At 34.6% G+C, this 27,335-nt stretch overlaps 2 protein-coding genes across 2 annotated transcripts in view; one reads left to right on the plus strand and one right to left on the minus strand.

Annotated features, from left to right (window-relative positions):
- Nucleotides 1-27,335, plus strand: part of LOC134857202 (dual specificity mitogen-activated protein kinase kinase 1-like) — a 321,712-nt gene that overhangs the window by 142,212 nt on the left and 152,165 nt on the right. The window lies entirely within an intron of this gene.
- On the minus strand, nt 8,975-15,798 carry LOC134857189 (tryptophan--tRNA ligase, mitochondrial-like). The gene is made up of 3 exons (XM_063873565.1): nt 15,720-15,798; nt 11,805-13,146; nt 8,975-9,162 (listed from the first exon to the last, which is right to left on the minus strand). Exon 2 carries the CDS (start codon nt 13,142-13,144, stop codon nt 12,128-12,130), a length of 1,017 nt encoding a protein of 338 aa, XP_063729635.1. The 5' UTR covers nt 13,145-13,146; nt 15,720-15,798; the 3' UTR covers nt 8,975-9,162; nt 11,805-12,127.

Consider the following 27,335-nt stretch of genomic DNA (forward strand, 5'->3'; position numbering starts at 1 on the left):
TTTGCACTTTTCGCAGAAATTTCAATTTTTGTCAAAAAGTAATCTGCTTTTTTTTTTCAAACAACGGTATCATTGAACAAACATGGTGCTAATTTATCTGCCTGCATATTTCGCTAGTCTATTGTCATTTTACCCCACATTCTACGGCCTTCGAAAGTTTCAGAAGGAGGATTTTTGATCTGTTTGTTTTGAATTTTTTCATTTTCTCAAATATTAAATACACAAATCTGAGATGAAAGTTTCAATCAAAAGAACAAGTCATGAGGAGCTCACATTCCTAAGCGGTTATTCCCATTTTTTGACATTTTGTTCAATTCTTATAACTTTTCTTAAAAACTATCCTGCCAAATCGGAGATTAAGGGTTTAACCGAAAAAAAAATTATGTGAATTTTCCGTGTGCTAGCAGCTATGCCCTGCGTTTTGAAAAAAAATTGGCCTTAGAAACTCCAACTTTTGAAATTTTGCCCGTTTTTTTTGGAAACTTCAGCTTCTTCAAAAATTAAGCTGCTGATTCTGAGGTTGATGATAGTTAATTAAATTTAACATCGTGCTTAGATTTTGCCTGCATAATCTGTTTCACCCTATTTTTTTTTTGTAGAAAAGCTGATATGTACTTCGGGAAAATTTATTTGGAATTTTTACAGTCTTTTTTAGAAATTTCAGCACTATTCTCGAAAATACTAGCTTTTTGATAGTTTTTTGAATCTTTTTCACTTTTTGCGAAAAATGCCCAGCGAAATCTGAGATAGAGAATTCAAATGAAAGAGCGAGTAGTCGTTTTCTTCTTAAAATAAGGAGCTATTCTCCTGCTTAAGCGGAGAAATTCCTAGAGTTTTGCGTAAAATTTGAAAATTACGCATTTCCGTGTCAGTACAATATATGATTTAAAATATTTTAAAAAAGGTACATCCAGCATTAGCTGGGCCACTAGTTTACTTCTAATTGACCATTGCGCAGATGTGAGGACGTGAGTGACACTCCTAATCATCAGGTCGGAGATTCAAATCCGGAACATTGAATTTATTGTTGCTTTTTTGTGGATAGTGGAGGAGATCTGAGAACGTAATACTCCTTGTCTCAAAGTTGATTTTCAAAATTTTTCATAAGGTGTTTTTTAAATCTTTTCCTTATTTCCCTTTCTTTTGCCTGTTTAGAGCTCTTTCTTTCATTTTCATTGCTTGTGTTTGCGAAGCGGAGCTTCGCATCTGTGTAAGATAATTGGATCTCAATCAACGGGCCCTGTTTCAATTCAGGGTGACAAGAAAAGTTCTTGCCTGAGGTTTTCAAACTGTCAAATCAGCGGTTCTTATTGGAGCGATTCCTTTTTTTTAGAGTCACTTAACGTAGGGAAGACTCTCATAAAAGTCGATTTTTTTTTCCAGTTTTTCTATTTTTTGACGTTTGATTTACTTTTAACATCATTTCCTTGTTAAAAGGAAGGCCAACTCCAATATCGAACAGCCAAAGTGTGAAGGTTATAAAAAATGTGATCGGTTTCTAGTTTTGAAAGTGGAATTTGATTTCAGATTTCCCAGCGAAATAAAAAAAATTATCGTTTGATCCCGTTTTCTCAAGTTGTGTTTGTTTAATCAAAAAATTTTACTCATAAATTTTTCTAGAAACTCAAAGAGCTTTAAGGTAACCTATTTTTTCTTCGAATTTCGAAAGTTGAGATTGGAGAAGCACAGTATTTTTTTGCTTACTTGCGTTCGTTGACTCTTTTCCAATTTTCTGTTGGCTCTGCTTATATATTTAGCTCTTTTTTCGTTTTTTGAAAAATTTTTGAGAAATTGTTCGTGCTTCCACTGAAATGCAGAAGATGAGAAAAATGGTCGTTTTTGCTTCAAGCAATACATCAACATTTTACTTACTACTCTCTGTTGGCTATGCTTCAGGATTTCCTGATCAGAGGTAGATTTTGGCGTTTTTTTTTTTGCATATAAGTTTTTTTCGAGGCCCATTTTTCCCGGGCGTTTTGTTTACGATTTGAACTGACCAAAAACGGATTGTCAGTCGACTTATGGAGTTGATGAGATGCATATTTTATGTTTCTCTAGCTCCAAATTGCGGGTCTCGAGTGATATAAAATGTTCTCTAGCACTTTTTTTTATCTGAACGTCGTGTTTGATTAAAAGCTTCATAATGCAAGCAAGGTATTGATATATCGTGTGTAGGGGTGTGACTTAAAAACAATATCATCGCAAAGAAAACAGGCATGGTAAAATTTTTGAAAGCACCATGTTGATAAGACCAGATTTGGTGGAGCTGTTCTACAAGCTTCCCTGATGGTTAATTGAAAAGCTCATTCGGAATTGAATTTTCTTGAAATTGCCATGAGCGTTGGCATATTGCTTATTATGCAGTGGAAAATATTCAGCATGAAAATTGACCACTTAATTGTATTCTTTTTATAGATGTCTTGTAAAACAGGTTTCAGTTTTTTCTTTTTAAACAAACTATGTTTATACAAGCGAAGCGTAGTGTATTATTACAAAAAAGAAAAATCTAACCCATATCGAAAATAAAAGTGGTCACTCAGTGGCACTTTTTGTATATTTCAATTTAAGCTGATTAAAGAATAAACAACTTATTGGCATATATTGCTGCTTTATGTTAGGCTAGTGTTAGGTCCTCTTTGAAAAGAAACATGTATCATGAACATGTATGGGATTTCTTGTTTTCAATTGTTTTGCGACGCTTTGGAAAGTTTTTGCCTTTTTTGCAGAAATTTCATTTTATATCAAAAACTACCTATTTTCCAAAAAAAAACGTTCTACGGCCTTCGAAAGTTTCAGTAGGAGGATTTTTGATCTATTTGTTTTCGTTTTCTCATACTAAATACCCAAATCTGAAAAAAAAATTCAAGCCAAAGAACAAATCATGAGGATCTCTCCTTCCCAAGCGGCCTTTCCCTAAAGATTGGTAGAAAAAAAACATAGCATCAAACAAGCACAGTTTTTGACATTTGGTTAAATTTTAAATTTTTTGACTTCTCAAAAACTACGCTGCAAAATTGAAGATCGAGGGTTATTAAGTAAACCAAAAGAAATAAAAAATCAATTATGCGAATCATACCTGCGCAAGCGGCTACGCTCTGCGTTTTGGAAAAAAAATGGCCTTAGAAAATGTCCAATTTTTGATTTTTTCTGCCCGTTGTTTGGAAATTTATTCTTGTTTTACGAAAAGTAACCTGCTGATTCTGAGGTTAATAGTTCATTAAAATTAACATGGTTCTTAGATTTTCGCTGCGTAATTTGTTTTATCCCGTTTAGAAAAGCTGATATGGACTTAAATTTTCAAGTTTTCGAAAACTACTAGTTAATTCAGATATTAAGGATTCAATCCAAAAATTAAAATTTGAATCTTTCGAAAACTACTAGTTGAATCAGTTATTTAAGGGTTCAATCTAAAAAATCAGGACTTGGAAAAAATCTAACCTATATCGAAAACAAAAGAGGTCATTCAGTGGCTCTGTTGGTATTTTTCAATTGAGCTGATTTACGAATAAATAATTTATGGCATTTGTTGCTTTATTTTAGGCTAGTGTTAGGTTCTGTTTGAAAAGAAACATGTATCATGAAAATGTAAGGGATTTCTTTTTTTTTCATTTTTTTGCGACGCTTTGAAAAATTTTGCCTTTTTCGCAGAAATTTCATTTTTTTCTCAGAAACTTCCGCCTATTTTCCTAAAAGAAAGCGTTTTACGGCCTTCAAAAGTTTCAGTAGGAAGATTTTTGATCTCTTTGTTTTGAATTATTTCATTTTCTCATACATTAATTACCCAAATCTGAATTGAAAGTTCCTAGCAAAAGAACAAATCATGAGGATTTCCCCTTCCCAAGCGACTATTCCCTAAAATTCGGTAGAAAAAAAGATATGAACTCAAACAAGCACAGTTTTTGACATTTATTTAGTTTTTAATTTTTTGACTTAAAAAAACTGCGCTGCTAAATTGGAGATCGGGGGTTATTAAGTAAACCAAAAGAAAAAAAAATTGCGAATCATACCTGCGCAAGCGGGCGGCTATTCTCTGCATTTTGAAAAAAAATATGGCCTTAGAAAATGTTAATTTTGGAATTTTTGCCCATTTTTCGGAAAGTTTTTCTTGTTTTTCGAAAACTATCCGGCTGATTCTGAGGATGTTAGTTCGAAAAAATTAACATTGTTTATAGATTTTTGCTGCGTAATCTGTTTCATCCCGTTTTCTGCAGAAAAGCTGCCACAGAATTGAATTTTCAAGTTTTCGAAAACTACTACTTCATTCAGGTATTAAGGGTTCAACTTAAAAAATCAGGATATGGGGATCTTTTATCTAAAAATCAGGACTTGAAAGCAGAGGCTATCCCATGCTTTAATAGAGAAATGTTAATCGATTTAGAAAAAGTCAAGTTTTTGAATTTTGATCGATTTTTGGAATCTTTTTCAGTTTTTTTGAAAACTACCCAGCCAAATCAGAGATAAGTCAGGACTTGAAAGCAGAGGCTATTCCCATGCTGTAATAGAGAAAAGTTTATGGATTTAGGAAAAGTCAAATTTTCTCCTTCAATTAGGCGGTTAAGCAGAGAAACACTAGGGTTTAGCGTAAATTCGATTTTTGAAACTCCGAAAAATACGCATTTCCGTATCAGCACAATTTATGATTAAAAACATTAGAACAGGTGAATCCAGTATTAACTGGGCCATTATGTTACTTTCAAATGACCGTGGCTCAGATGCGCGGACATGAGACTCCTAATCAACAGGTCGGATTTTCAAATCCGGAACATTAAAATAGTTTTATTTTTTGGCCGAATTTTTGCTGCATAACATTTGCAATTTGATAGAAAAAATGTGCTGCTTTTTTACTGGCTAGTGCTGGTGAAGTTACGAGCGCTCGTGGAGCAGATGTGCGAACGTGATACTGTAAAGCAGCTTCGCCTCTAATTTTTATAGAAATCAAGGAAGAAAAGAAAATCATTTAATTTTTTTAAAGTAATTCGAAAAAAATTGAAGTGTTTTTGGAACTTTGGTTTTTAGCGACCTTTTTCATTGCGAAGACCACCGAGATCCCGACAATTTTGCTAGTATAATGAATAGAGAAAATTGATAGAGTTGCTGATATCTTTTTCTGCACGTGTTTGGATAGAAAATCGAAATAACCATGTCGGTTTGTTTTGCCGAAGAATTGTGATATTTCAACATATATCAGACTATTCCGACATTACCTTAATTTGTGTGGCATATATCGCAGGTGAAAACAATGAGGCAGTTGCCTAGCCAAAGTTTGCTGTCAAAAAAGAATTAATGTGTAAATAAGCTGTCAAATAAGAAGTAACAATCGGAGAGGGCCGGGAAAAAAATTAATACGGGAGAGAAATTCGTGCTGAGTGATAAACAGGCAAATAAAAAATATATCATGAAAGTTTCTGGTTTATAATGAGATATAATATAAAGAAAACAGTAAAATGATTTAAAAAACAAAAGCAAAAATAGTTATATATTTTTTGCTTGACGGGTAAATTTAATTTATAATTGTTTGTTGAATTTCAAAAAACGGTGCTGCTTGGATGTAAACGGTCTTTTTTGGAATCAAAATTGAAGGCCTATTTTAAAATTGAAGACCTATTTTAAAATTGAAGGCCTATTCGAATAATGACGGAGAGATATACAGAAAATCTGAATTTCTAACATTTTTTTAATAAATCAGAAAATTTCGTCAATCATGAAAAGATTCATCCATAAGACTCAAGGGCTCTTTTCCAGTTTCCCACCCCCTCGTAAAATTTCAAAATAAATTTGTTCAAAAGTTGTTCACACGGCATTTTGCATGTAAGAAACGTTGTAAAAATTTGTTCACCTGTTTACGCTGACACGTTTTAATCTATGCAGTTTGAAACATAAAAAGTCATTTTAAATAAGTTTTCACATATTAAATTTCCGAAAAAATCAAAAGGGGGGAACAAAAAAAGAGCCGACGCAAGGATCTTAAAATATGTAGTTTTTTCAAATGTAATCATTCACAATAAATCTCATTATCCTTTTTCAGCTACAGTTTTCAAGTCTCTTGGCAATGTTTGGTGCAATGTTACAAAGCACAATTGAAATGTAAGAGAGCAAGGAAATTACATGCTCGAGTTGTTTTTTAGATTCTGCCCATTACTGAAATACTATAGAGTGGGGAGTGATCCCGGAATCTACACTATCCTAAATCTGCTATGCTCCGACATAAACTGCTCGTGTAATACTATGAACACTTTAACTATGTTTCTGAGAACATACTACGAAATTTTATCCTGCACACAAAATTATTCGGAATTGAAATCAGGCAAACGAATTGGTAGATTTTAATTCCTTTATACGACTAAAAATTCAGCTCCTAAGGTTCAATATTTTAAAACTAGTATTATTATAATTTTTTTCTTGCCAAACTATCAATTGTTTTTGTGCAAAATCATTAAAAACTAGCAGTATATTTTGCCGGTATGTAGATTTTTATGTTCGATTTTCGTTTTTCCATAGACAAACCTTTTTCTCAAACTTTAAGGCGTAGCCGCTTATGCACTGAGGCTTCACACAATGTCAAGTTATACTTTGGTTAAAAACTTAATATCATCTGGGTTGTTTTCAAGAAAAGTGAAAAATTTCAAAATTGGAGAAGAAGTCAAAACATTGACTTTTGAGGGCCAATAATATTTTTTTAAAGAAAAATTGGACCTAGCCTTCCAAAACTTACTACCCCCCAAATGAAATATTTTGGGTTCAAACAAATGGAAGAATTGAGAGAAGCTCCGCTGAATAAGCATACAATGGATCTTCTCTCAACTTTTTTTTGATTGAACCCAAAAACTCAAATTTGGGAGGGTAGTTTTCAAGATAAGTAAAAATTTTTTCAAAAATGTTAAGTGAGGGCTTAGCCGCTTATGCACGGGAGTTCCCACAGCTCACTTTTCTGATTGAACCCGAATCTTCAGATAGGGGAGGGCAGTTTTTGAAACAGGACAAGAAGTTTCAACCCAGAGGCGAAGTTTCACTTCGCATACACAAACAAAAATATGACCGATACTGGGAAAAACTGAATGAGTTAAACTTTGAGTCTACAAAATTTCTTAAGTGACAAACGCCAATTATGATTCTACATAATTGCTAAGTGACGCAATCCAATTATGACGCATTAGCAGTACCAGTCAATTTGAAAAATAAAGAAATTTACCAACTAATAGAGCGGACGCATTTTATCTAGTATACGAAAAAGTTCAATAAAACATCCGACCTGCCCAAGTTCGAACACTCTTATTTTGTTGCCGATCTTGTTCCCTACCTCTACGCTACAGATCCATGATACCTTGAAACTAAAGTGCTATTTATAATGTAATAGTCTGTGGTAATATCCTTAGCATTGGCTGTACTGAATAGCTAGTTATTGATCAAAATGAACAGATTTTGTCGTGCAAGAATATTCGCGTCGCAACAAAATTTGTGACTTATGTTGGAAAAAAAGAGAGTTCATACTATAACACAAGCTTTGCTTGTTTAAAAAACGGTCAAATAAAAAAATTTCAATTTTCCGAGGGACATAACTTTTGTGTTAAAAATTTGGGCATAATTGCTTATGCAGGGTTGCTTTAGCTAATTTGTTTGATCGTTTGAGCTCAAAATCTCAGATTTGGCAGGTTAGTTTTTGTGGAAAAAAAATTAGAAAATTATTAATTATGATGATGACATTTCCGAGGACGTTAACATTTTGGTTAAAAATTCTGGGCATAGCCTTTAATGCAGGAGGGCGGACCGCAACTCGCTCTTCTGTTAATTCAAAAATCTGATATTTGGTAGAATTTTTTTGAGAAAAATCAAGGTTTCACAAAAACGTTAAAAAACAAATACTTGCATTTTATGTCGAAAAAAATTGGGCGTAGTTGCTAATGCAGATGAGTTTTTTTCGGTTTAAACCGATTTGGGAGGGTAGTTTTCGAGAAAAAAATGAAAAAATGAAAAATCAAATCTCGTTCACAACTTTTCTTTCATTTACTGCTGCTCAATTTCGAGACTTGCTCAAATTCCTGAAAATGGAATTAGGACTGCCTGTTAGTTCAGTTGAGGTAGTTATTAATGTTTGATAAAAACATAAAATATGAAAATGTATGGGAAATGTATGTAAGTACTTTCCGAGAAAAATTTTTTTTTGGGAAAATTAAAAAAAAATCCAGTCTCAAAAAATGAAAAACCAAATCCCATACATTTTCATAATTTAAGTTTTTATCAAGCATTAATAACTACTTTAACTGAACTAAGAAGCAGTTTTAATTGCATTTTAGGAAATTGAGCAAGTCTCGAAATTGAGCTGCAGAAAGTGTAAAAAAAAGTTGTTTACGGGAAAAAAGTTTCGAAAACGGGATTTGAGGCCAGCTTTTCTGAAAAATTTGGCGCATATAACCTATACGAGATAGGGTCTTTTTAAGCAATTTATACTTCTTCAAAAATGGTTGAAAAATCCACGATAAAATCCTAGATCAGCCCCTTGCAGCAAAAATTATATTCCTAAAAATAATCTAGCCTTATAAAAACCAAAATTCTTTGTCTTAATCAGGTGAGAATTTAGGGGGCGGGGGCGTACGTTCTCCCCCTTCAGGGATTCGACCCCCTTATCAACCAAAGGGGTCCCCCTTTGGTATTATTTCATGGCATTCATTTTCGGCCGATCAACTCTATAATTTTTCTGAAAGCGCCTTTGGCGCCAATATATACTAATTTTGAAGGGGAGCGCATGCCGAAAAAACGCAATTTGGGCGACGCAATATTTGTTGTCTAAATAGGGTCCTTATAGTGTTCCGGTAGCGCTCAGGAAATCAATTTGTTCGAACTAAAAAAAGGTCGACAAAATTTACAAAAACGTTTTGAAATTCCCCTGCCCCCTCGAGAAAACCCTAGATCCGCCTCTAGTCTTAATTTATCTCTATTTTAAGAGGAATTTGTATTTTAGGGGAAGTAAGCAGATAAAAACATGGAGACATTTGCAGATAAAATCAGTAATTTTTGAATTGTCAAGTTCCGTGATTCTTCATTTTCGGCGTCTTTCCATCTCTTGGGCGATCATCTCTCGAATCTGCTTTTGAACCTCGCGATCAACTGGAACTCCGCTGAAGTCGTTAGCGATACTCTCAGAAGGACCACAGTGAATGGCTAGTACTAAAATAAGGATAACGCTGCTGATTTTCTTCGATCGATGATCACCAAAGAAGTTTAAAAAATGTTTTAAGAAGTTAAAATGTAACAATCAAATACAAGCCAGACTATATTCTGGTGAGAACATAAAAATAATTTTAAAATAACATTTTTGTAATGTTCTCCACAGAATTAAGTCAGGCTTGTGTTTTATTGCCGTATTTCGAGCAATGAGATCAGAGCCTGCGTAGAGACCTAGGTTATCAAATGTTCATACATTCCTCGCTGCTAAAAAACAGACCGTCTTAATTAGGTGGGTCCAAACGTATGTTGTTTAATTAAAATGTTTCGATTAGACTGTGCAATAAGTTTCCAATGAACTTGCTCTATAGCTAAACCAGAATCACAGATTCATTTTCCTTGAGGTTGAGAAAACGTTTTGAATTGTTTTTCTGGATGCCGATCCCGTACAGAAATTGTTTGAATATGATATACTATCTCAACCACTGCCGCGCTTTCTTGGAGCTTCTGAAAGTTTTGTTTTAAAATTCAGTCTCGATCATAGATTGTACTCATTTAGCGAACTCTTCCGAATAAAAACGAGGCTGCTCGTATACCATGGCAAAACCCTAAATGTTCGGACTGCCCCCTCCCTTAATCGGCATAATTGTTCGAAAGAAAGTATTGGAAAACCATAAATTTTGGACAATATCGAACATCTAAGGTAAAAATTTGAGTAGTACGAAGCTAATACGACAAATTAGCATGCCTCCATTAAATTTGGAATGATTGTGGGGTGCGGGATAACTCGCAACGTATATGAATAAATCGCGTTCACGCTTTCAGCATCATAAACAAAACATTACGAGGCTTCGGTGATATTTGGTTGAACAAGTTGATTTGGTGGTTTTGGTCCTGTGAAACTTGTGTCACAAAGCTTCGAAACACTTGCTATACAATTAAAACATTGCAATGCAAAGTATTGAATAGATGAAAAGAAAGTCGATTTTTTTTGAAAAACAAGCTTAAAACAACATTTACAAAAATTTGATACCTCTGTATCAGATGCTCATTAACAGAGCCTGTACAAGCATTGAGAATCTAAAAATTTTACGACCCATTCCTCCTGAAACCCGAAAAAGCCCTAGAAAATAGACCCTGAAATAACGCAATATGAGTTCACTAAAGCGACATAACATAAACTGAACCCGTTTAAGCGAAAAAAAAATTAAAACCAGAGGTGGTAATTCAAAACCAGAGTGGTAAATTTACAAACTACAGAACAATTTTCACTTATAATAAAACTAGTTTGAACAAAAAAGCTCCGAGCTTTGGAAAAAAATTGCTTCAGAAGTGTACCAGATAATAAAAACTACAGATGGAAAAACGGAAAATCTGCCGACACAAATAAAGACCAAAACCATAAATCCAAAAAAAAATCTGTGAAAATTTGAAAAATAAACATATTTGAAAAAATTACGTGACAATCTAAATTGAACTACGAGGAGCTTTAATTTGATTATCCAAGAAATTGAGCATGTTAGCTGCACGTGAAATTAAATGCAATAGCTTCACGTATTTCTTGCAAAGTTTAAACGAAAAGTTGTTTACGGGAAAAAGTCAAGGTCCCGATTACAAGTGAAATCACGGATGTGTACTTATAAACTTAGCAAACGTGTGTTATACAAAAATAACACATCTAGTTCTCGTAATGAATCTTCACAGCACGCACAAATTAGTCCGGAGCATGGCCCAATCGGCATTTTCAAACAACCAGAACTTTACAAAAAATAATCGAAAGTAAAATATCTTTATACATTTGAACTTCGGGAGTCGATATCTTCAATGGTGTATAAAAGCTTTTTGGTAAAAACTATTATTTTGATGGCCGAAATTTTACTGAATAAAACCACCTCCAAGCACAATTATTCCATATTTTTTTCGAAAGTCAGAAGAAAAAGACTAGGAGAAGCCTTCCGACTGCTTTTCAACGTCAACGCAGTAGTGTTTGTTCAAAAATTGATGCAAGTTTCCAAACAAATTTTTGAAACCCATAACGTCGCAAGCTATCTGAAGTAATAAGCGATATATTTCACATATAGCAAAGCATTAAGTAGACCAACTAGCATACCTCAATTTAATTAAGAACCATTTCTAAGACGGATTCATCGTCCATAGCACGAAATAAATCGCGCGTTATTTATCCCAAAACGGCACAATTGGCAATCCTTACACCCTTAATTGCCAAAAAATCCGTCAAAATTTGCTAGTTAAAAAATCGAAATTTGTCAGAGGAAAAAAACCACACGAGCCAAAGTATTTCTCGAAATTTGAAACAACGCACTTTTTTTAAAATTAGGCTTCTAAAAACCTCCATTCGGCATTCGATCAAAACATTATTTTCAGTGGCGAACATTATTTCTGGTTGGACATCATCCCAAGCTCTTAATAATTTGTAAGTGTAGTTATAGTTCAAACATTCAGACAAGAAGATGTAGTAGCGATGAACAAGGTGAAATTAAAAGCGCCACTTTGCGATTTATGACAAAAAACAGCTGATTCACTAAGTTCAATTGTCTCCCCTCAAAATTGACGAAGGTTTGCAAAATGTTTCTATATTTATGTGGTTTATATGAAACCTGTTATCATTTGGGAGAGATACTTACCAAAAATCAGCACCAGAAAAGCCAATCCTAGAAACTGTTTCATTCTTAACAGAAGGTATTGTCCTTTGCAGACTAAAATTCGTTAACTTTGTATGGTTTCAAAATTGAAAAATGAGAGGTTTTACAATTCAACTTGGCCTTTAATTAAAAACGTTATCGATTTTTTATTACCATGATTATTCTAGGCGCCGAATTTTGCAAATTGCTTATTTAGATCAATAAGATTTGCATACCAAGCTACTTTGATGACTTCATTCGGAATCAAAATCTAATTAGCGATGAAAATTTAAATTAGCAACTGAACTTTTTTGACACAATGACAACTAGATCAACCCGATCGTTTGTTTAACAATTTTCAAAGTTCTCTCAGCAATTTCTGCAGCTTCCTTCCTTCCGTCTTCCAACAAAGTGCAAAGATATGCTTTGTCGTTCATTAAAAGATGATGCTCTTTTCGAATGGGATTCAAATGTTCTACAATGGTATCTGACACGAGATTTTTCAATTGCAGTGTATTCATAGACTCAATTTCTTGCAGCGAGTCACTAATAGATTGATTTTTCAGAGACGCTAAAATGTTGATAAGATTCGACACACCCGGTCTAGCTTCCGAGTCGAAGGTCAGGACTGGGTTCGAATCTGTAACTGCTTTTCTAACTTTAGCTTGAATTTGATCAGGCTCATCCAAAATAGTTACGTAACTGAACTGATTGTCATCTGATTTGCTCATTTTAGCGAGTGGATCCCGCAACGATTTAATTCGATTACTTTCTTCTTGGATCAATTTTTCAGGAATATTAAACACATGACTGTTGAATTTCTGATTGAAACCTGAAGCAATGTCCCTTGCAAGCTCAATGTGTTGAACTTGATCTTCACCTACGGGAACTGTATTTGTTTGGTAAAGTAATATGTCAGAAGCCATTAAAACTGGGTACATTAATACTCCTAAGGGAAGGCCCGCTCCCTTTCCCAATTTCTTCACTTTTTCACGCCAGGCGTGAAGAGATTGGAGTCTGTTCAACGTGCAGCCACAAGTCAAAATCCAGGTTAGCTCAGAATGATGAGGTACCATTGATTGTTGAAAAATGACGCATTTTTGTGGATCCAACCCGCATGCTAGTAGAGACGCGGTCATTTGAAAAATATTATCACGCAGTTTACTTGGCGTCAAAGAAGGGTTTGTGAGAGCATGAAGATCAACTACAGATAAAATAGGCTTGAGAGGTGTGATATGTTGATACTGCGTCCATGGTTTAATCGCTCCGATATAGTTTCCCAAGTGTGGTGTTGCAGCGGAAGGCTGGATCCCCGAAAATATCCGGCCGAGTTTCACAGTCATTTCTGAAGCATGTATGTCTTGATATCATGCAAACGAAGATGGAAAAAATAACTCGACGACGTACAACATTCAGGCCTTTTTTAGCAAAAAAACCAAAAGTTAAATGGTATAAAATCATATTAAATAATATTCAAGTCTTCTCAGTCTTGATTTGAGCTGCAATGAGAAATTTTCAAACTTTTTAAGTGTCGAGAAAAAACAGTCTGCAATTTTCCCATTCAGACAAGTAAGAAATTTAGAATATCCTAGAGTAAAGAGCAGACAATGAACACAAAGTTCTACCCCTAAGAAACACATTTTATTGTTGCTCCTAACCGTGACGCGACAATTAATAACAGTCGACAATTCGTAACAGCGACAATTCGTAACAGTATATGAAGCGGCGAACACTGATTCATGCGCAGTATTCCTCTCGTGTCGGATGTAAGCGCAGCGGAGCAAGCGTATTCTACTTGCAAATGCGTTGTTACGAATTGTCACTTGTTACGAATTGTCGCCAGTTACGAATTGTCGGCCTACCGTTCTGCACATCTGAAAAATTGGGAGGAACTTTGTGTTCGATTCTTCTTAGTTTTTTTGTTTTCCGCGCGAAATCAGGTACCACAAAAAATTATCGGAATGGGTCGACTGATATATAATATTAAAACTCTTTCAGCCGTGATTCGAACGACATTAAAAAACTTTCTAAAATTGTGCCAGTATCGAGAAAAACAGGTTTTAAGTATTACTTAAATTTTTTTAAATTCAAGCGAAAAAAGCGAGCGATCAGGCTTACAATTGCTAATTTTAATAGCTTATATAGCTTAATTTAAGCCGTCAAAACTAACTTTGGAATCAAAAAAAATACATTGGTTGTTTTTTTTGCTAGCCATTTTTCTACAAAAAATGTTGTCCAATTTGCTTAATTTACTATGAGTGTCGAATAGGCCAAACTTCTAGTTTTTCGTTCAGATCTTTTGTCACACCACGCAGTAACAATGACACTTATTTGAAAAACATTTTCTGTTGCTTTTTTTCAGACTATCGTCGGAACATTCAGTGCCGAACACATGTACTCAAAAAAAATAACTAAGCACTTTTTCATTAAAATTTTTAAAGACAAAAAAATCAACTAGTTTAAAGAAAATTTTCTGCTGACCTTTTTTGTTAAAGCGTCAACTTTGAAAAAACTGGGTTAATACGCATGATTTTTATTCTTCTGGTAATTCCCACTCCAACTTAAAATTCTTTTTTTAATCATTAAATCAAACTGAAGTTATTATTAAAAAGTTCATGTGTCTTTCATTTACCAAAAGAGCGTTCGGAGAGAGGGTTGCTATTTTTTAATTAATAGTCAAATAGCAGCGTATAGAATGAACCAAAAATTCAGCATCCATTACCGTGTCAAGCAATCCCCCGCAATCACGCACTCTCAAAGTTAGCCTAAAAGGCAAAATTAATCGGATCAGTTTTTCCTCCAGAATAAAAAAATGTTTAATGAAATATATTTTAACAACCCTCAATTAAACCCTTTATTCTGCCTTGGTTGATCCCAGATAAGCTTTCTTGGATGTGCCTAACATATCGGTTGAAAAACCCACTGTACGTATAATTTCTTCTCAATCCATTAGAAGAGGTCTGAACAACCATTACCCAATATTAAAAAAGCGGGGTTTTGAGCTCTCATCAGAAAGAGCATTTTTAACTATGCCCGAATCAAGTCTCTACTTCAATGTGCCAAAACTTCTATCAATTATGAAATCCTTTTTAAAAGTTCTTTTGCGAATGTAATTTGAAATTTATGAAAATTTTTTGTTGATGAGCTAAGTCGCTGTGTTCCATTTAACAATTCCTGACTTAAATTTGTTTTTTGCTTTATAAAGATTTTCGGATGTCCGTGCTTATCGCTTTGTTTCTGTTTTAGGTATCAATGTTTCTGAAAATACTTCCTGTAAGTGTAACCTATTTTGCAAACATATTTTTAGTCAGCCTACGAACGAAAAAAAAAACAGATAGATGATATGGTTTAAAGATTTTTAAATAAGTTCAAAAACTCTGTCGTATCAGCGAAAAAGAATGAAACTATATTGAACACTATGAAATTATTTTGGATTGTTGTTTTATCTTATTTTTACTTTACACTACACTTAGCAAAAAAATTAAAATCAAAATCTTACAGGCAGTTAACTATGAACACAAGCATGCATTATCAGAAAATTATAAACTAAATATCTGGGATAAAAATTTCCCTGCCCTACAGGTCCTTGTGATTAGAACTTTCGAAACTTTGTCACAGTACGCAAAATGAGCAAAAAAGAAAAACTTCAACACTAAATAATAATTGGAAGGCATCTTCAGCTCAACGGAAAAATTTCCAAGCTGTACATGACAGTTTTTGCTGACCTTTTGACATCTATACCACACCTGCAGAGAACAAACAAACTAAAGAAAGACGAAGAAAACGATTTTTACAATTGAATTCTACAACAAGGAATAATTTAATACAATAACATGTCGAAATTCATTACAAAAAATCTCCAACGGAATTTTTGATTTTCGATCTTATGTTAAAACAAAGACATTTTATTATACTAACACATTCCTGTTGTAGATCTTGGCAGTCAACGCCAGGGGAAAAGAACCAGGGACTGTGATGCAAGTTCCCAGAGAGCTCTTAAATCAAAGAAACCATTTATTAGGAGCGCTAATAAGTCGAAAAAACAATTTTAGCATTGAAAAAATAAATTTTTGACAAAACTTTCAGATGTATACACCCTAAACTGACTATTTTCTTTCGCACAAAGCGCCCAAATATGAAACAGGAAGATGGCAATATTTAATTAAGAAAAACAAAAATTCAGAACGAGTCTCAGCTAAATGAAATAGACACAGCTAAACGAAATAGACTCAGCTAAATGAAATAGGCTCAGCTAAACGAAATAGACTCAGCTAAACGAAACAGACTCAGCTAACTAAATAGACTCAGCTAAACGAAATAGACTCAGCTAAACGAAATAGACTCAGCTAAACGAAATAGACTCAGCTAAACGAAATAGACTCAGCTAAACGAAACAGACTCAGCTAAACGAAATAGACTCAGCTAAACGAAATAGACTCAGCTAAACGAAATAGACTCAGCTAAACGAAATAGACTCAGCTTAACGAAATAGGCTCAGCTTAACGAAATAGACTCAGCTAAACGAAATAGACTCAGCTAAACGAAATAGACTCAGCTAAACGAAATAGACTCAGCTAAACGAAATAGACTCAGCTAAACGAAATAGACTCAGCTAAACGAAATAGACTCCGCTAAACGAAATAGACTCAGCTAAACGAAATAGACTCAGCTAAACTAAATAGACTCAGCTAAACGAAATAGACTCAGCTAAACGAAATAGACTCAGCTAAACGAAATAGACTCAGCTAAACGAAATAGACACAGCTAAACGAAATAGACTCAGCTAAACGAAATAGACTCAGCTAAACAAAATAGACTGTTTAACGAAATAGAGTCAGCTAAACGAAATAGGTTCAGCTAAAAGAAATAGACTCAGCTAAATGAAATAAACTCAGCTAAACGAAATAGACTCAGCTAAACGAAATAGACTCAGCTAAACAAAATAGACTCAGTTTAACGAAATAGAGTCAGCTAAACGAAATAGGTTCAGCTAAAAGAAATAGACTCAGCTAAATGAAATAAACTCAGCTAAATGAAATAGACTCAGCTAAACGAAATAGACTCAGCTAAACGAAATAGACTCAGCTAAACGAAATAGACTCAGTTTAACTAAAAAGACTCAGCTAAACAAAATAGGTTCAGCTAAAAGAAATAGACTCAGCTAAACGAAATAGACTCAGCTTAACTAAATAGACACAGCTAAACGAAATAGGTTCAGCTAAATGAAATAGACTCAGCTAAACGAAAAAGACTCAGCTAAACTAAATAGACTCAGCTAAACGAAATAGACTCAGCTAAACGAAATAGACTCAGCTAAACGAAATAGACACAGCTAAACGAAATAGACACAGCTAAACGAAATAGACACAGCTAAACGAAATAGACTCAGCTAAACGAAATAGACTCAGCTAAACGAAATAGACTCAGTTTAACGAAATAGACTCAGCTAAACGAAATGGGTTCAGCTAAAAGAAATAGACTCAGCTAAATGAAATAAACTCAGCTAAATGAAATAGACTCAGCTAAACGAAATAGACTCAGCTAAACGAAATAGACTCAGCTAAACGAAATAGACTCAGTTTAACGAAATAGACTCAGCTAAACGAAATAGGTTCAGCTAAAAGAAGTAGACTCAGCTAAACGAAATAGACTCAGCTTAACTAAATAGACACAGCTAAACGAAATAGGTTCAGCTAAATGAAATAAACTCAGCTAAACGAAATAGACTCAGCTTAACTAAATAGACACAGCTAAACGAAATAGGTTCAGCTAAATGAAATAGACTCAGCTAAACGAAAAAGACTCAGCTAAACTAAATAGACTCAGCTAAACGAAATAGACTCAGCTAAACGAAATAGACTCAGCTAAACGAAATAGACACAGCTAAACGAAATAGACACAGCTAAACGAAATAGACACAGCTAAACGAAATAGACTCAGCTAAACGAAATAGACTCAGCTAAACGAAATAGACTCAGCTAAACGAAATAGACTCAGTTTAACGAAATAGACTCAGCTAAACGAAATGGGTTCAGCTAAAAGAAATAGACTCAGCTAAATGAAATAAACTCAGCTAAATGAAATAGACTCAGCTAAACGAAATAGACTCAGCTAAACGAAATAGACTCAGCTAAACGAAATAGACTCAGTTTAACGAAATAGACTCAGCTAAACGAAATAGGTTCAGCTAAAAGAAGTAGACTCAGCTAAACGAAATAGACTCAGCTTAACTAAATAGACACAGCTAAACGAAATAGGTTCAGCTAAATGAAATAAACTCAGCTAAACGAAATAGACTCAGCTAAACTAAATAGACACAGCTAAACGAATTAGACTCAGCTAAACGAAATAGACTCAGCTAAACGAAATAGACTCAGTTTCACGAAATGGACTCAGCTAAACGAAATAGGTTCAGCTAAAAGAAGTAGACCCAGCTAAACGAAATAGACTCAGCTTAACTAAATAGACACAGCTAAACGAAATAGGTTCAGCTAAATGAAATAAACTCAGCTAAACAAAATAGACTCAGCTAAACTAATTAGACACAGCTAAACGAATTAGACTCAGCTAAATGAAATAGGCTCAGCTAAACGAAATAGACTCAGCTAAATGAAATAGACTCAGCTAAACGAAATAGACTTAGCTAAACGAAATAGACTCAGCTAAACGAAATAGACTCAGCTAAACGAAATAGACTCAGCTAAGCGAAATAGACTCAGCTAAACGAAATAGACTCAGCTAAATGAAATAAACTCAGCTAAATGAAATAGACTCAGCTAAACGAAATAGACTCAGCTAAACGAAATAGACTCAGCTAAACGAAATAGACTCAGCTAAACGAAATAGACTCAGCTAAACGAAATAGGTTCAGCTAAAAGAAGTAGACTCAGCTAAACGAAATAGACTCAGCTTAACTAAATAGACACAGCTAAACGAAATAGGTTCAGCTAAATGAAAAAAACTCAGCTAAACGAAATAGACTCAGCTAAACTAAATAGACACAGCTAAACGAATTAGACTCAGCTAAATGAAATAGGCTCAGCTAAACGAAATAGACTCAGCTAAACGAAATAGACTCAGCTAAACGAAATAGACTAGCTAAACGAAATAGACTCAGCTAAACGAAATAGACTCAGCTAAACGAAACAGACTCAACTAAACGAAATAGACTCAGCTAAACGAAATAGACTCAGCTAAACGAAACAGACTCAGCTAAACGAAACAGACTCAGCTAATTGAAATAGACTCAGCTAAACGAAATAGACTCAGCTAAACGAAATAGACTCAGCTAAACGAAATAGGCTCAGCTTAACGAAATAGACTCAGCTTAACGAAATAGACTCAGCTAAACGAAATAGACTCAGCTAAACGAAATAGACTCAGCTAAACGAAATAGGTTCAGCTAAAAGAAATAGACTCAGCTAAATGAAATAAACTCAGCTAAATGAAATAGACTCAGCTAAACGAAATAGACTCAGCTAAACGAAATAGACTCAGCTAAACGAAATAGACTCAGCTAAACGAAATAGACTCAGCTAAACGAAATAGACTCAGCTAAACTAAATAGACTCAGCTAAACGAAATAGACTCAGCTAAACGAAATAGACTCAGCTTAACGAAATAGACTCAGCTTAACGAAATAGACTCAGCTAAACGAAATAGACTCAGCTAAACGAAATAGGCTCAGCTAAACGAAATAGACTCAGCTGAACGAAATAGACTCAGCTAAACGAAATAGACTCAGCTAAACGAAATAGACTCAGCTAAACGAAATAGACTCAGCTAAACGAAATAGACTCAGCTAAACGAAAAAGACTCAGCTGAACTAAATAGACTCAGCTAAACGAAATAGACTCAGCTAAACGAAATAGACTCAGCTAAACGAAGTAGACTCAGCTAAACGAAATAGACACAGCTAAACGAAATGGACTCAGCTAAACGAAATAGACTCAGCTAAACGAAATAGACTCAGTTTAACGAAATAGGTTCAGCTAAAAGAAGTAGACTCAGCTAAACGAAATAGACTCAGCTTAACTAAATAGACACAGCTAAACGAAATAGGTTCAGCTAAATGAAATAAACTCAGCTAAACGAAATAGACTCAGCTAAACTAAATAGACACAGCTAAACGAATTAGACTCAGCTAAATGAAATAGGCTCAGCTAAACGAAATAGACTCAGCTAAACGAAATAAACTCAGCTAAACGAAATAGACTCAGCTAAACGAAATAGACTCAGCTAAACGAAATAGGTTCAGCTAAAAGAAATAGACTCAGCTAAATGAAATAAACTCAGCTAAATGAAATAGACTCAGCTAAACGAAATAGACTCAGCTAAACGAAATAGACCCAGCTAAACGAAATAGACTCAGCTAAACGAAATAGACTCAGCTAAACGAAATAGACTCAGTTTAACGAAATAGACTCAGCTAAACGAAATAGGTTCAGCTAAAAGAAGTAGACTCAGCTAAACGAAATAGACTCAGCTTAACTAAATAGACACAGCTAAACGAAATAGGTTCAGCTAAATGAAATAAACTCAGCTAAACGAAATAGACTCAGCTAAACTAAATAGACACAGCTAAACGATTTAGACTCAGCTAAACGAAATAGACTCAGCTAAACGAAATAGACTCAGTTTAACGAAATAGACTCAGCTAAACGAAATGGGTTCAGCTAAACGAAATAGACCCAGCTAAACGAAATAGACTCAGCTAAACGAAATAGACTCAGCTAAACGAAATAGACTCAGTTTAACGAAATAGACTCAGCTAAACGAAATAGGTTCAGCTAAAAGAAGTAGACTCAGCTAAACGAAATAGACTCAGCTTAACTAAATAGACACAGCTAAACGAAATAGGTTCAGCTAAATGAAATAAACTCAGCTAAACGAAATAGACTCAGCTAAACTAAATAGACACAGCTAAACGAATTAGACTCAGCTAAACGAAATAGACTCAGCTAAACGAAATAGACTCAGCTAAACGAAATAGACTCAGCTAAACGAAATAGACTCAGCTAAACGAAATAGACTCAGCTAAACGAAATAGACTCAGCTAAACGAAAAAGACTCAGCTGAACTAAATAGACTCAGCTAAACGAAATAGACTCAGCTAAACGAAATAGACTCAGCTAAACGAAGTAGACTCAGCTAAACGAAATAGACACAGCTAAACGAAATGGACTCAGCTAAACGAAATAGACTCAGCTAAACGAAATAGACTCAGTTTAACGAAATAGGTTCAGCTAAAAGAAGTAGACTCAGCTAAACGAAATAGACTCAGCTTAACTAAATAGACACAGCTAAACGAAATAGGTTCAGCTAAATGAAATAAACTCAGCTAAACGAAATAGACTCAGCTAAACTAAATAGACACAGCTAAACGAATTAGACTCAGCTAAATGAAATAGGCTCAGCTAAACGAAATAGACTCAGCTAAACGAAATAAACTCAGCTAAACGAAATAGACTCAGCTAAACGAAATAGACTCAGCTAAACGAAATAGGTTCAGCTAAAAGAAATAGACTCAGCTAAATGAAATAAACTCAGCTAAATGAAATAGACTCAGCTAAACGAAATAGACTCAGCTAAACGAAATAGACCCAGCTAAACGAAATAGACTCAGCTAAACGAAATAGACTCAGCTAAACGAAATAGACTCAGTTTAACGAAATAGACTCAGCTAAACGAAATAGGTTCAGCTAAAAGAAGTAGACTCAGCTAAACGAAATAGACTCAGCTTAACTAAATAGACACAGCTAAACGAAATAGGTTCAGCTAAATGAAATAAACTCAGCTAAACGAAATAGACTCAGCTAAACTAAATAGACACAGCTAAACGAATTAGACTCAGCTAAATGAAATAGGCTCAGCTAAACGAAATAGACTCAGCTAAACGAAATAAACTCAGCTAAACGAAATAGACTCAGCAAAACTAAATAGACTAGCTAAACGAAATAGACTAGCTAAACGAAATAGACTCAGCTGAACGAAATAGACTCAGCTAAACAAAATAGACTCAGCTAAACGAAATAGACTCAGCTAAACGAAATAGACTCAGCTAAACGAAATAGACTCAGCTTAACGAAAAAGACTCAGCTAAACGAAAAAGACTCAGCTAAACTAAATAGACTCAGCTAAACGAAATAGACTCAGCTAAATGAAATAGACTCAGCTAAACGAAATAGACTCAGCTAAACGAAATAGACTCAGCTAAACGAAATAGACTCAGCTAAACGAAATAGACTCAGTTTAACGAAATAGACTCAGCTAAACGAAATAGGCTCAGCTAAAAGAAGTAGTTTCAGCTAAACGAAATAGACTCAGCTAAACTAAATAGACACAGCTAAACGAATTAGACAAATGAAATAGGCTCAGCTAAACGAAATAGACTCAGCTAAACGAAATAGACTCAGCTAAACGAAATAGACTCAGCTAAACGAAATAGACTCAGCTAAACTAAATAGACTAGCTAAACGAAATAGACTCAGCTAAACGAAATAGACTCGGCTAAACGAAATAGACTCAGCTAAACGAAACAGACTCAGCTAAACGAAATAGACTCAGCTAAACGAAACAGACTCAGCTAAACGAAACAGACTCAGCTAAACGAAATAGACTCAGCTAAACGAAATAGACTCAGCTAAACGAAATAGGCTCAGCTTAACAAAATAGACTCAGCTTAACGAAATAGACTCAGCTAAACTAAATAGACTCAGCTAAACGAAATAGACTCAGCTAAACGAAATAGACTCAGCTAAACGAAATAGACTCAGCTAAACGAAATAGGTTCAGCTAAAAGAAATAGACTCCGCTAAATGAAATAAACTCAGCTAAATGAAATAGACTCAGCTAAACGAAATAGACTCAGCTAAACGAAATAGACTCAGCTAAACGAAATAGACTCAGCTAAACGAAATAGACTCAGCTAAACGAAATAGACTCAGCTAAACTAAATAGACTCAGCTAAACGAAATAGACTCAGCTAAACGAAATAGACTCAGCTAAACGAAATAGACTCAGCTTAACGAAATAGACTCAGCTAAACGAAATAGACTCAGCTAAACGAAATAGGCTCAGCTAAACGAAATAGACTCAGCTGAACGAAATAGACTCAGCTAAACGAAATAGACTCAGCTAAACGAAATAGACTCAGCTAAACGAAATAGACTCAGCTAAACGAAATAGACTCAGCTAAACGAAATAGACTCAGCTAAACGAAAGACTCAGCTAAACTAAATAGCTTCAGCTAAACGAAATAGACACAGCTAAACGAAATAGACTCAGCTAAACGAAATAGACTCAGTTTAACGAAATAGACTCAGCTAAACAAAATAGGTTCAGCTAAAAGAAATAGACTCAGCTAAATGAAATAAACTCAGCTAAATGAAATAGACTCAGCTAAACGAAATAGACTCAGCTAAACGAAATAGACTCAGCTAAACGAAATAGGTTCAGCTAAAAGAAGTAGACTCAGCTAAATGAAATAAACTCAGCTTAACTAAATAGACACAGCTAAACGAAATAGGTTCAGCTAAATGAAATAAACTCAGCTAAACGAAATAGACTCAGCTAAACTAAATAGACACAGCTAAACGAATTAGACTCAGCTAAATGAAATAGGCTCAGCTAAACGAAATAGACTCAGCTAAACGAAAAAGACTCAGCTGAACTAAATAGACTCAGCTAAACGAAATAGACTCAGCTAAACGAAATAGACTCAGCTAAACGAAATAGACACAGCTAAACGAAATAGACTCAGCTAAACGAAATAGACTCAGCTAAACGAAATAGACTCAGTTTAACGAAATAGACTCAGCTAAACGAAATAGACTCAGCTAAACGAAATAGACTCAGCTAAACGAAATAGACTCAGCTAAACGAAATAGACTCAGCTAAACTAAATAGACTCAGCTAAACGAAATAGACTCAGCTAAACGAAATAGACTCAGCTAAACGAAATAGACTCAGCTTAACGAAATAGACTCAGCTAAACGAAATAGACTCAGCTAAACGAAATAGGCTCAGCTAAACGAAATAGACTCAGCTGAACGAAATAGACTCAGCTAAACGAAATAGACTCAGCTAAACGAAATAGACTCAGCTAAACGAAATAGACTCAGCTAAACGAAATAGACTCAGCTAAACGAAATAGACTCAGCTAAACGAAAGACTCAGCTAAACTAAATAGCTTCAGCTAAACGAAATAGACACAGCTAAACGAAATAGACTCAGCTAAACGAAATAGACTCAGCTAAACGAAATAGACTCAGTTTAACGAAATAGACTCAGCTAAACAAAATAGGTTCAGCTAAAAGAAATAGACTCAGCTAAATGAAATAAACTCAGCTAAATGAAATAGACTCAGCTAAACGAAATAGACTCAGCTAAACGAAATAGACTCAGCTAAACGAAATAGGTTCAGCTAAAAGAAGTAGACTCAGCTAAATGAAATAAACTCAGCTTAACTAAATAGACACAGCTAAACGAAATAGGTTCAGCTAAATGAAATAAACTCAGCTAAACGAAATAGACTCAGCTAAACTAAATAGACACAGCTAAACGAATTAGACTCAGCTAAATGAAATAGGCTCAGCTAAACGAAATAGACTCAGCTAAACGAAAAAGACTCAGCTGAACTAAATAGACTCAGCTAAACGAAATAGACTCAGCTAAACGAAATAGACTCAGCTAAACGAAATAGACACAGCTAAACGAAATAGACTCAGCTAAACGAAATAGACTCAGCTAAACGAAATAGACTCAGTTTAACGAAATAGACTCAGCTAAACGAAATAGGTTCAGCTAAATGAAACTCAGCTAAATGAAATAGACTCAGCTAAACGAAATAGACTCAGCTAAACGAAATAGACTCAGCTAAACGAAATAGACTCAGCTAAATGAAATAAACTCAGCTAAACGAAATAGACTCAGTTTAACGAAATAGACTCAGCTAAACGAAATAGACACAGCTAAACGAAATAGACACAGCTAAACGAAATAGACTCAGCTAAACGAAATAGACTCAGCTAAACGAAATAGACTCAGTTTAACGAAATAGACTCAGCTAAACGAAATAGGTTCAGCTAAAAGAAGAAGACTCAGCTAAATGAAATAAACTCAGCTAAATGAAATAGACTCAGCCAAACGAAATAGACTCAGCTAAACGAAATAGACTCAGCTAAACGAAACAGACTCAGCTAAACGAAATAGTTTCAGTTTAACGAAATAGACTCAGCTGAACGAAATAGGTTCAGCTAAAAGAAGTAGACTCAGCTAAATGAAATAGACTCAGCTTAACTAAATAGACACAGCTAAACGAAATAGGTTCAGCTAAATGAAATAAACTCAGCTAAACGAAATAGACTCAGCTAAACTAAATAGACACAGCTAAACGAATTAGACTCAGCTAAATAAAATAGGCTCAGCTAAACGAAATAGACTCAGCTAAACGAAATAAACTCAACTAAACGAAATAGACTCAGCTAAATTAAATAGACTAGCTAAACGAAATAGACTCAGCTAAACGAAATAGACTCAGCTAAACAAAACAGACTCAGCTAAACGAAACATACTCAGCTAAACGAAACAGACTCAGCTAAACGAAACAGACTCAGCTAAACGAAATAGACTCAGCTAAAAGAAGTAGACTCTGCTAAATGAAATAGACTCAGCTTAACTAAATAGACACAGCTAAACGAAATAGGTTCAGCTAAATGAAATAAACTCAGCTAAACGAAATAGACTCAGCTAAACTAAATAGACACAGCTAAACGTAATAGACTCAGCTAAACGAAATAGACTCAGCTAAACGAAATAGGCTCAGCTAAACGAAATAGGCTCAGCTAAACGAAATAGGCTCAGCTTAACGAAATAGACTCAGCTAAACGAAATAGACTCAGCTAAACGAAATAGACTCAGCTAAACGAAATAGGTTCAGCTAAAAGAAATAGACTCAGCTAAATGAAATAAACTCAGCTAAATGAAATAGACTCAGCTAAACGAAATAGACTCAGCTAAACGAAATAGACTCAGCTAAACGAAATAGACTCAGCTAAACTAAATAGACTCAGCTAAACGAAATAGACTCAGCTAAACGAAATAGACTCAGCTAAACTAAATAGACTCAGCTAAACGAAATAGACTCAGCTAAACGAAATAGACTCAGCTAAACGAAATAGACTCAGCTAAACGAAATAGACTCAGCTAAACGAAATAGACTCAGCTAAACGAAATAGACTCAGCTAAACGAAATAGACACAGCTTAACGAAATAGACTCAGCTAAACGAAATAGACTCAGCTAAACGAAATAGGCTCAGCTAAACGAAATAGACTCAGCTGAACGAAATAGACTCAGCTAAACGAAATAGACTCAGCTAAACGAAATAGACTCAGCTAAACGAAATAGACTCAGCTAAACGATATAGACTCAGCTAAACCAAATAGACTCAGCTAAACGAAATAGGCTCAGCTAAACGAAATAGACTCAGCTAAACGAAATAGACTCAGCTAAACGAAATAGACTCAGCTAAAAACAGAAACAAAAAACTCAGCTAAGAGAACACATTGTTGAAAATGTTCATCCCTCCACAGCTATCTTTCAGACACATCTATCAACAACTTGGACAGAAGGACAGTTTGATACAATTGTCACCGAAAGTATGACAAAAAATTACAAAATGAGCATTATCTTCCACTCACCCCGAGATGCGGGGAAAATTTTTTTTGACCTGCGCGTGTTTTTTTTTCACACAAGGTCAGGTAACAAACAAACGTCAGATGTTGTTGAGTGATAAATCATTTTAAAGGACTTTAAATCCATTTTAGGTTTTTTAAATCCATTTTTTGTTCGTTGTTAAGCTTTATTATTTGCAATGATGACTGCGCCTAGACCACTCCGAGCCTCTTGCACAGTGGCCAGTTTCTGTTCCGATCACCCTGGAAAGAATGGGACTATGCAGTATGGTGGATTTTCTACCGGATTTCATTTAACTCAAAAAAAGCCCTAGGGTTCAAGTCTGATAAAACAAAAAACCATTTTCACACTTTCAAAAGTAACCCTCAATTTATCTCTCAACTTGAAAACAGAACCGAAGCGGATACTCGCAGCACTTGCGATACAAATGAAACCTTGCATTGTCAGCTTACGAATAGAAAATTGAACGGAAAGCACTGAGTCAAGAAATCATAAATGGAAAAAACAACATCTACAAAAGTTTCACATCTCCAACGCGACTGATATTCAATTTCACAGTAAATACAGCCGCAAAACAAAATCACTAGAGTTACTTAAGCATTCACTATCGCTTTTATCGAGCAATTACTCAATCAAAAAATGCTATCAAGACAATCTTTGTTATCAAAATTTTAACCATTCCGTTTCAAAACTCAACGTTTTAACACCCCAATTCTTATGAAACAGACAAAAACATACCAAGTCAAAAAACACCAACCAAATCCATATCAGGGAAAAAATGAACGCATTGAAATTCTGTTTAGAATTAGAACGAATTTAAAACTATAAAAAAATAGTT

Source organism: Symsagittifera roscoffensis, chromosome 1 (genome assembly GCF_963678635.1).
Source record: "Symsagittifera roscoffensis chromosome 1, txSymRosc1.1, whole genome shotgun sequence".
In the NCBI taxonomy this organism is placed as follows: Eukaryota; Metazoa; Xenacoelomorpha; order Acoela; family Convolutidae; genus Symsagittifera; species Symsagittifera roscoffensis.